At 37.8% G+C, this 11,398-nt stretch overlaps 1 protein-coding gene across 2 annotated transcripts; it reads left to right on the top strand.

Moving 5' to 3' along the window:
- Positions 1-229: 229 nt before the first annotated feature.
- On the top strand, positions 230-11,248 carry ZCCHC4 (zinc finger CCHC-type containing 4). 2 transcript variants are annotated; one of them, XM_030449863.1, is made up of 13 exons: positions 230-324; positions 588-706; positions 2,038-2,120; positions 2,555-2,830; positions 3,330-3,410; positions 3,702-3,774; positions 5,351-5,501; positions 5,990-6,090; positions 7,194-7,315; positions 7,872-7,947; positions 8,432-8,483; positions 9,186-9,330; positions 11,003-11,248. In XM_030449863.1, exons 1-13 carry the CDS (start codon positions 231-233, stop codon positions 11,124-11,126), a joined length of 1,497 nt encoding a protein of 498 aa, XP_030305723.1. In that variant the 5' UTR covers position 230; the 3' UTR covers positions 11,127-11,248. The 2 variants fall into 2 exon arrangements, with proteins under 2 accessions (XP_030305723.1, XP_030305724.1); XM_030449864.1 differs by lacking the exon at positions 588-706.
- Positions 11,249-11,398: the final 150 nt, after the last annotated feature.

The following is an 11,398-nucleotide window of genomic DNA, read 5'->3' on the forward strand; positions in this document are numbered from 1 at the left end:
AAGAAAAAACCAAACAGATGCTGTTGCTGTACCTGACATGCCTACGGAAGAAAATAAAGGTCCCCATCAGAACCCCCCAAGTTTGGGCTCCGCTCTCTGTCCTTTTGGGGTCCCTGCGGGGTTCGGGATCGCCCCGCGCCCCCCCCACCTCCTGACCCCGAGTCCGCCGTGCCGCTAGGAGGCGCTGCCCGCCTTCCTCCGCCGAGGGCTGCCGGGAAGGAGGCGGGAACATGGCGGATGGCGGCTGTGGGGATGCGGAGCGGGCCGGGCCGGGAGGGCTGGACCTGCTGGGTTTGGTACCCGGAGCTCCCAGCTGCCCGCACGGTGAGCCGGGACCCCCAGGAGAGGTGGGGGTGAGGGGGTGGGCACTGCGGGGGCTCTGGAGGGCCTGGTTGAGGTGGCAGCGGCTCCCGGGGATGAGGGGTGTGGGGGTTTGGGCTTCCCCGTCGCTCGGCTCCTTCGGCCTCCTCGGCTCCCCCGGAGGGCTGTGTTTGTGGGCAGCCTTGGTTAATGCTTTGTTCTGGGAGCTTGAGCCTCAAAACAACTGTTGATGTCTCCTGTGTCTTCGTATGACGTTTGTTCCGTAGGGCCTGCTCTGCTGTTTGTAAAGACCAGCCAAGGGAAAGAGGAGGGACGAAGATTTTATGCTTGTTCAGCTTGTAGGGATAGAAAAGACTGTGACTTTTTCCAGTGGGAGGATGAGAAGGTAAGAGAGTGGTGCTTGGTACTATGGGAAATAGTGGTGGGGTTTTTTTCCTCTAACAAAATTTTATTTTTTTTTTAAAAAACAGTATTTTGTCCAGGAAATCTGATGCCACTGCTGTTTTGTAAAACTTGTTTATTTGTCAGAGCACTTATTTCTGAAGGTGGCAAGTCTAACTTTTAAGGAAGGCTGTGTGTGTTTATAGCAAAACTGTCATTTGTTGGTGTATTGCCAAAACACTTGGGAATTCAAGTTTGGAAGTTGTTCACCAGTACCACGCAGCGTTGCACAAAATTCTGTTCTGATCCCAAGAGGTCCCTTCCAACCCTTAATTTCCTGTGATCTTACATGGTTAACACAAAACCTGCTGGATTGAGGCAAACACTGGAACATACAAACCAGCAAGGTGGTGGGGATCAGAGTGATGCTCAGTAGTCTCAGAATATCTGCAGCAATTTCTCTCCATATAAAAGCTTGATTGGAGGGTAACGAGCTCATAGCTCTTCATGGAGAACTTGCCAGTTTGTTTGCTACATTTTGTGTTACTTTTATGTATCCTAAACGCCTCTCTTGGTGTTGTGGGCTGTGCTCAGTAACAGATGGGGTTTAGTTGGGTTTATGTTTCATTGCTCTGCTGGTTACTGCTGAGGTAAATGAGGTAGTTAAACAGTTCTTTAGATTTTAATGGTATTCCTAGAGAAATTTAATTTTGAATATCCCTTGTATCACGGTGTCTTTTGCTCTGTGGATTTTGTTGTCTTCCCCCCATTAAACAAATCAGTTCCATGAGTGTTGTGCCAATGTTTTGAAACTCTTGTTAGCTGTGAAACCATGAAGTATGTTTTGTGGAAACCAAGCAGAAGTTTCAGAGAAGAGCTGTCATGCTTTTTGCAGTATTCACACACAAAATACTGGGGCAACATTTCCTCTGTTAGGAGCTGTGCAGGAGCAGCAGTTCCTAGTTCTGCAGAGGGAATGCATCTGCTGGCATGCATCAGGGTGGAAACTGTATCTCTCTGTGTCTTCATCATAATCGTGTTTTGAGTTTTTCCTTGAGTTTTTGCTACGTGTGGTAGAAAAATGGAATGTTTTTGTTTATTTTTTTGCACAGTTTAAATTAACAAGGTGAACAGCTTGTGCTGTTACACTGCATGCCTCTGTGCTGCAGTCATGGGTGTTCTTCTGCAACTACAGTCCAAAGAGTGTGATTATTCTTCTGTGCAGCATAACTAAAACATTTCTTCTTTGATGCACCCTTTTTAATACTGATGTTTAATCCCAACACAGAGCATTGCTTTGTGTTTGGTGACTTTTTATGTACATACATTCTACAGGTGTCAGAAACCAGGCTTGCAGCACGTGAGGAGTATAACAGAAATCATCAGCCTTCTTTTACACACAGGCAGAATGTGGAAAGGTATTGTTCTGTATTTTTTAAGTGAAAATCAAGCAGTAAAAGTTTAAGTACTCTGAACATAGAGATAATATCTCAGGATTCTTTAAAATACAAAATGTGCCAGAGGAGTTTGGAAAAATAAGAACTGGTTGACTGCAAGAAGAAAATAGCATGAAGCATCTAATTAAACATGGTATTTTCAACCTGGGAACTGTATTTTCTTTTTTCTTTGTATAATTCTTCTTGCTCATAACATGCTAACAACATATCAGTAGCAGTTGAAATTCAAAAAATGACTCCTGATGTTTGTTTGCAATGGTAACAGGATTGTCAAACAGTGGTAAAATGCTTAAAATGTCTGAGCTCTTACAAAATAGTAAACCCCTTTCATGGCTCCCCTGTGCTTTATACCAGCTTTTTCAAAATCTGTTCCTTGCTGTCTTTTGTATTTAAAGGTATAAGAATTTTGTCCTTTTGCCATTATCAAAGAGGAGATTTTGCCAGGAATGCCAACAATTGCTATTGCCAGCTGAATGGGAAGAACACTCGGATCACCAGTTCCTTTGTGATGTCTCCACTGCACAGTTAAAGACTCCCAGTAAACTTCTGCATCCCCTGGAGAATAAAAAAACAAATGCACAGTATCTGTTTGCAGACAGGAGTTGTCAGTTCCTGCTGGATCTGATTATTGGTTTGGGATTCAGACGAGTGCTCTCTGTTGGAACTCCTCGGTATGTCAGTCAGGACTGGTACACTCTCAGATATTGCTGTCTCAGACATCTTGCAGCTCACTAATGTTTAAATAATCAAAAGATTCTCCCATAGTAAGAGGTTCACTATGCTTTAGTTGGTTGGTATTATCCAAAAATCTAGTGGGGTCTCGCCTTGAGTTTGTAAGAGACAGGAGAAGAATGCAAATAACACGTGCACACATACACTATAAATGTCCTGTTCTGTTTCTTCTGTAACACACAGTGAGTTTCTTTGCTTATTTTTGGCCTGTTTTTAAGTTCATGGTGATCCAGTAGGCTCCACTGCCTTCTCATTTTTAAAGACTAACATATTTTTCTAACTGAATATTAGCCAAATGGAATCATCCAAATTCAGATTACTCCATTTTCTCTTTTTGGTTTTTTAGGTTTAGTAAAGTGCCAGGCATTCTTGTCTTGCAAGGTGTTTTCTGAAGCCAATGATTGTGTGTTAAATTTCTTTGCTCCAATTACACTTCAGGCTTCATGAAATGATCCAGACTAAGGCATCACAAGAAGAAGATTTCAGGGTTAGAAGCCTTCTGCTAGATATTGATTTCAGGTAGGTTTTGATAGTTGTTTATCTGTTTGAAGAGTATGAACAAAGATTTGTGTTCTTGCTGCTTTAGAAGGTTAATTGCTGGTTGTTTACCCTTTCCTGTATCTGCATCTCTGTTCCTGCACACAAATACAAATGCTGTCCAGTATATGAGAAAAGTAATTGTACTTCATAATTCCCAGTTCTGGTATGTGTTGTCAGTAATGGGAAGGCCTTGTTTCCTCTGTAAATGCCCTCTAGGGCAGGCAAGCAGTTGTTTATTTTTTTTCTACTACTATAAAACTTATTTTACAGGTATTCACAGTTTTACACAGAGGATGAATTCTGCCACTACAACATGTTTAATCATTATTTTTTTGGTGGAGAGGTAAGGTGAAGTGTTTCTTGAGTGCTTTCTCATGAAGTACGTATCATTAATGAAGAGTTTTGTTAGAAAATCATGACTAGTTAATAGAAAACAGCTATCAGGAGACAGAAGTGGTCAACAGTTCTGGAAATCAAGGAGTGACCGTGCCTCTTCAGTTATTCTCTCCCACTTCATTAAAAGCAAGATAAAGTTAGTTATACTAAAAGTTAGTTATACCACCTGATGTTACACACTTCTGCTTTTATTAAAATGACAGCTTAGTGTAAGTTCTTGCCACATATTCATTAGCCCTGTTCTTGTGTTCCTACAAGAGAATAAATTGGTTTATTCCCAGCCTTCGCAAGTCCAGTTGATGCTGGGACTTGTTCACTGGTACTTGAGGTGGGAGGGAAAAGGAGTGAGTTCCTTTCTGCTTTATTCCAGGCATGCAAGATCAACAGGTTAACCTTGTCATAAAATGAGGTTGAATTAGTTTCACAGTTTTAAAAAAAATGGTGTATTTCTTGTTTCTTTTTAAATGTCACACTGATTGCTTAAATTTGAGTTAATTAGGCAACCTGCAGCTGCAGTGAGATACTTAATGAAGCTTTTTCAATTCCAAATACTAATTTCAAACTTTTATCCTAATATTGTACTTGCTCATTCTTTGTTCTTCCTCTCCTATTATTACTAAGCCACCCATGATTTGCATAAACAAGCTTAATTGCAATACCATTCACATTGTGTTGGTAATTATCAGATTTTTTTCCATTAAAAAGCTGAATTTTGAACAGGATCTTGAGAGTAAAAAGAATTGTCTAGAATAAAATGGGAGGCTGGTCTGGAAAGCCTTACCTTTGAATTTTTGAAAACAATTACTCTATTCAAATTTTGCATTTTTCAGTAAAAATTAAAGGACTCTTCATCTGCATTATAAACACTGCAATGTTCCTTTCAAGGTGCAAAAAGGTGACACCTGTAATGAGGCTGTATTGCAGGGTCTTCAAGGACTGAACTGCAGCACTGTTGAATACATATCAGTGTTAAAAATCTATTTTTGGAATGCAATAGAATCTAAGTAACAGCTGAGAGAATAATGCAAGATGGCAGTGAATAAATGTTTATATTTGATTTAATTGTGAAGTCCAGGTTGGGTTGCTAGAATTTGCACACAGTATATTTTTATAATTTTTATATTTTTATAACCAGTTATGCCTGGAATAAATTTTCATTATTTTGATAATGCTTTACAGAATAAAACTAAAGTTAGAGGGCATAAATAAAATGTATTTCTGAGCCTTCACTTTTCTTTCTTGCTAGGAATGACCTTTTTTTTCCAAGTTAACTTTGATACCCTTTGGAAGAAGACTATCATAAGTTTGAACTGCATCTGTCCTTGATACGTTACCTAAAGGGTAGTACTTGTCAGGGCTTCAGATCTAGTTCTGCTTTTTTTAAATGCTACACAAGAGGAGATTAACCTCCACAAGGGGAAATAACTTCCATCTTTGAAGTTGAAACTTCTAAAGTACTAATTTTAAAAGTATTTTTACAGTTCTTGAATCTGTATTTCTCAAAATTAATCTGTTTCTTACAGGCTGCCTGTGAAACATGTAGGAAATTCTTGTATCAAGACAAAGGTGAAAGAGTCATTATGGTAGCTGATCCCCCATTTGGAGGTTTAGTGGAAGCACTGGCTTCAAGTTTTAAAAAACTGATGGCCATGTGGACAGAGACAGAAAAAGTGGGTATGTATGACATCCAGAGAGGTGTGCTGAGCCATAACATCACTGTAAGAAAAACTACCTATTTAAAAGCCTGTGATTCTTTCTCCTCAGGTGAATGTGACTGCATTCATGTTATAATTTCTAAAGATGGACTATGTTATATCCAGTTTGCTCTGTTGATGCTTTTACTTTAATAATAGCTAATTCTTACTTAAGATTTTTTTACAATTCTTTCTAAAAATCTACTTTGCAATTAAAATGGACTTTAAAGGGTGAGAAGAAAAAGCTATCAAACCAGTACCGTTTCTTGCCAGCCTAGGGAGGTGGTAAGAGGGGAGCTTACAGCTCCACAGGTGACAAAACTTTTTGTTGCATAAAAGACCAAGTTTTTGCTTCCAAGCTGATGTACATATCCATGTTTTTGTATTCAGAACATTTACTGTCAGTTTTGCTTCATCTACCTTGTTTGATTTTTTTTTAAATGTTCACCTAAATCTCTTTATTTCTAGGCCATAACAACCCAGAGATGCCCATGTTCTGGATATTTCCATATTTCTTTGAGTCTCGTATTCTTGAATTTTTCCCAAGCTTCAGAATGATGGATTATCAGGTATGACTGAACCCTGTGCATTTGTTGTGTGCAATGTGAGAGGAGTATGAATGAAAGCAGACAGAATGGTGCCACTAGTTGGGACATGGGACACCTTCTTGAACTTCAATTTTGACCACATCAGAGGCACTGCAAGCCCTATGGTGCTCACCATGTGAACCCCAGATTCTGTATTTGTGTTAGCCATACCTTTGATTATTTTGTCACACTCTTGCAGTTTGTTATATACCTTTACCTCATCTGTCATCTGTCCATTAACTCATTTTTTGCCAGGTTTTCACTGTGACAGAATTTGCACTAGTTTTGACAGGTGCATATTGCAGAGGGGAGAGGCAAAGTGTTTCATTTTTCCCAGATGTTGAAATGTCAGTAGCTGAGACCAGGGTAGAATGACAACAATGGAATGATAAGGAATTATGTAATGATTTTGTTCATGATAAGGCAATAATCTGTCATCAGCTTCTCCAGTATTGTATCTGTTCTGTGAACTGCTTAAGAGTGTGTACATCAGTGACTTTTGAGAGAGCAGTCATGGACATCCATAACATTAGAGTTTTGTTTTCTCATATAACAGCTCTGCATAATATTTGATATCTGTGCTGTGGACAACGTATTTGTGTCTCACAGAATGGAAGTTTTTTGAAGAAAATTGGAAACTCAGGATAGGGTAGACTCTGCCTTCCTGCTAGATGAGAATTTTTGAGTCTTTGAATGCAGTGCTGGAAAAAAGTAGGGCTGGTTGGTTTGCAACTTTGTAATTATTCTGAGATAAATTAAGGTGTACATCAATTCTTGCCAGCTAGACAAACAGTATAGTTCTGTTTCTTTTTAATTTAAGAGGTGCTCTTTTGTAGAACAGTGAACTGCAGTGTTACCTCAGAGATCTCATGCAGAAGAACAAAAAGGAATAAATAAAACAGTTTAGCTTTGATACTGTGGTTGCACAAATTTAAAAATAAATGAGACAAAATACTTGCTGTAGAATTTGTAACATAATTTGAAATTAGCCTTTTATATAAGGCACAAATAAAGATAATAACTATGTAAATAGTTCTGTCTGCACTTAGCAGTTTAACACTCTTTCTATGGTCTTATTTTTCTAGGTAGACTATGATAATCATGCACTTTATAAGCATGGCAAGACAGGTCGTAGACAGTCCCCTGTCCGTATCTTCACAAACCTTACCCCAAGTATGATTGTACTTCCTGTAGAAGAGGGCTACAGGTAAGATATATTAATGCTCAAGACTCTGCTGGTTCTTAAGGATGAAGAATCTAAAGGAGATGGGGATGGTGCTGTTCAGTATTGTCAGACCTAACTTGGATCCCCAGCTCAAGAGCACGTTTCTCTGTCTCATTCTATGGTCACATGTTCTTTAAACAATGTGTAGGAGAGCTGGGCACCTAAAAAGAGGTTTACATTTTTGGCATTTTTCCTCACTCTATAGGAAATGTGAGACATATTTACAGCTGATAATCAGCTTGGCTGAGACAGTGTCTAATAAAATCAACCCTCTGAGAAGCATCAGGAGTGGAATTAGCATGATTTCCTGCTGATATTGTTGCTAATTTGAATTCAGACACTTGAATTTTACTTTGGGATGTACTGTGTCTAAATGATTATGAGGCCCTGGTCCTAAGTGGTGATTTTATGCATCAAAACCGTTATCTTTAATTTACAAAGTAATTTTGCCATCCTTATGCTTATTGTTTAACTTGTATATAATTAATCTACATTTCTTGAGCAAACCATGGACCAATATATTTCATTTTTTTTCCAGGTTTTGTGCTCTATGTCAACGGTATGTTAGTTCTGGTAACCAGCACTGTGAGATATGCAATTCATGTACGTCAAAAGTAAGTATTACGACCTTTTGGGACAGGTTTTTTAGCAGTAGTCAAAGACCTTCTTTAATTTTTGCTCTTTTAAAAACCTGTTCTGATACTTATTTCTGTGGGAACCCCCCAGTCAGTTCAATTTTTTGGACTTACTAATAACTTCACAGGACACAATTTATAACCTGCTGGGAATTAATTTCTGTTACCCCAATTCCTCTGTGTTGGAAATATGACAGGAAAATTTGGCTGCTTGCCACTTACACCACATTGTTTTCATCAGTGGTCTCTTGACATGTCTTCTAATTTTTCTTGCCAGCTTTAAAATGCAGCCATTTTGCTGCTGTTGTCATGGATTCTCCGGACTGTTGCTTTTAATTTAGAGTCCTCCCTACAGAGGAGTTGTTTCTGTAAATAATGGGGACCATACATTAGTAGTTCAGTTTTAAGATTGATTCAGTGTTGGGTTTTTTTTAACAAACATGCATTTATTCATCTTTTGTAGGATGGTAGACGATGGAAACACTGTGTTCTTTGCAAAAAATGTGTAAAACCCTGTAAGTACATAAAAGTACTTCTTCTGAATCAAAATACACTTACTATTAAAGCTATGATCCAGAGAAACTGGGATGACGAATGAGAAGAAAAAGTGTAAAAGAACTAAAATGCAATCATTCAAAAGAGATAAAGGAAAAATGTCAGTTTTAGATGAGTTGCCAATTGATAACTTTGGTACATTTACACTATGTAGAAATCTGATAAAATCTTGTCAAGATGTACTAAATCCCAATTACATTTCTTATAGGAAAACTTACTTATCATCTGTTTCCTGATTTTGTGAACTTTTTCATTAGAATTTTATAAACACATAGACAATTACTAACATGCTTGTGAGGGCATTATCAAATTGTCTGCAAATGCAGTTTTATTTATAGCTGTGTTTAAATAGCTGAAGCAGTAATTTTTGTGACAGAAACTGCTATTTGTAAAGTCCATTTTAACATCTGGACTATTTTTTATATTAGGAGTTCCTACTGGATGATAGCTCTAAAGGCAAAATAATTCAGATACACTGCAGTAGTTACACAGTGTATCTAATGAAGGAGTACCTGGCTGCCTTATAGAATGTGATAAGGGACCTGAAACTGACTACATTCATCTTTGTAAAAGTAAAACAAATTTTAAAAGCTGGTAATACAGCATCCAGATGATAATTCTAAACCTTTTCAAGACTGTAAATCATGCTACTTGTTTTGCAGCTTGGTTTCACTGCAACAATTGCAACTGCTGTGCTCTTCAAAACCACTCTTGTGAGAAGGCTGCTGCTGGCTGTTTTGTTTGTGGCAAGGCAGGGCACAAACGTACCACCTGCCCCAGTCTCTCCCACACCAGAACAGTTTGCCAGTAAGTGTGATACTGCACTAATATAATAAAAAATAGCACTAAGATGAGATTAGATTTTATTTCATGGAAACAGTTTAGAAAAAGATGATATTTTTTGTTTGTTTGTTTTGTTTTTTGTTTTTTGTTTTGTGTGTTGATGTCAGCTTTCACTTGCTGTATTGCTGGGGAGGATGTACTGAAGGAGGATATGATAGAGAACAGGCAGGTCACTTACCCTGGCTCCCAGTTCCTTAACTGTGGCTTGTCTTTCAAAAGGTATTTATATGGATCCCAAACAAGAATAGTGCATGGGATAGCTCTGTCAAGAAGATTCAAAATTAATGAAACACTTTTGTACCCTACAGTCACCTCTTAAAAGGGCAGAAAAAACTCACTACACTGTTTTAATTGCTTCCTGTCTCTTCTGTTTTGTTGTGGTGTCTTTTTGTTTTTTCCTTGTAATTCAGGTGCTCTCTGTGGTATGGTTTGTATCTTTGCCATGTAAGATCTGTGTTAATGAGGGTGATATTAAGTACTTCTATTCTGCCATGGTTGTGCTTCTGTAACAATACACAAGCACATATCTTGTATGTATCAGAAGACAGTAAAAATAAAAATGCATGTGATCACACTAACTGAAAAGAGAAAAGGGGATTTGATCCAGTGGGTTGCTTCAGTCTTTCCATTTTGGGATAGTTGGCCCACACTTTTGTAACTTCCTCTCCATAGTGTGTAGATTTGTTTGTGATTCTTTGCTTGAGTGGCTGTAGCAGTGGAAATGCAAATCTTCCCTCCCAAAGGATGTACCTCTGTTGTAAAGTGAGATTCAGATTGGTAACTTCTTGGACCAGCATCACGGGATTTATTAGTTGGCTGCTATGCCTACACTTACAGGTGTATTGCTTCATGTCCTGCTGTGATGTTAATGAGTTTTGATTATGGAGCATTAAAGCTAAAAGCTAGGAATATTTCATTTTACATGTCTCTCTAAAAATTCCCTCCTTTACTGTTTTTTCTCTTTGCTTAAAAACGTTAAAAGGGATTCTAAAAGGAATTCATGAAGCCTCATCTGTTATTTCTGCCATGTGTGTGTTGTACTGGAATGGTTTAGTCCTTTCAGGTCACTGGTTATTTTTTGCTGACATTGCAGGGGATAAACTTAGGTTTCTTTTTCTAATACAAACATCTGTATATTTTGTTAAAAGTGTTCATAACACAAAACACTGAAATACATTCTCTGTCAGAGACAGAAATCAACCCACTTGATAGTTATATTTAGTTATATTTTGTATTATTTCCAGGAGTCTTTGTAATGTTAAGTTTTACGTACTTCATTCTAAATCTTCCTGTTATATATTAATGCTTTATATATCGAGCTTGAAAGTCTGTGTAGTCTGTATGTACTTTTTTGTACTTTTTGAGTGGCATTTCTGAAGTTTTCTACATTAGTTTAAAAATAAATGCTGAATAATACATGAATAGAAAATAATCAGTGGCAGTAAAGTGGATGAACAGTTTAGGAAGATTAAATGTAGTAACACTTGGATGATGGAGTACAGCTTCCTTTTACTTCTTGAGACAGTACTTCTGACTTCATATACTTACATGGACAGATTATTTAAAATACAAACAAACGAAGGAATACATTCTCCCATTTTATTCTAATCTGCATGTTCCTTTTTTTGCTTTACAGAGCTGACAAAAGGCAAAGACAGAAAACTCTAAAGAGGGTGAAGATGGGCATCTGTAAAACATCAGCTATAAAGCATGCTATATTCTTCAGAAAGAAAGTAAAGAATAAGAAAAAAAAGACATGACTCCTTGCTGATATGCAGTTATTAATACTTTATGTATTAAAAAAGCATTGATTCCAAAGCCTTTGATTCCATTTTCTAAAAATGTTAACATTAATATCCAAAATAAAACCTAATTGAATTAAAAGTGTTGGTTCTTTTATTGTACGTCGTTACTGGAGTGCACACACACACACAAAGCTAAATAAACCACACCCCAGGTATTGCAATTTGGTGTGTTTAGGATTAGGTGTTTGTAGCTGTAGTGGGAATCTGAAGTCCAGGGAGGAGAGGGC

This window comes from Calypte anna, chromosome 4A, assembly GCF_003957555.1.
Source record: "Calypte anna isolate BGI_N300 chromosome 4A, bCalAnn1_v1.p, whole genome shotgun sequence".
In the NCBI taxonomy this organism is placed as follows: Eukaryota; Metazoa; Chordata; class Aves; order Apodiformes; family Trochilidae; genus Calypte; species Calypte anna.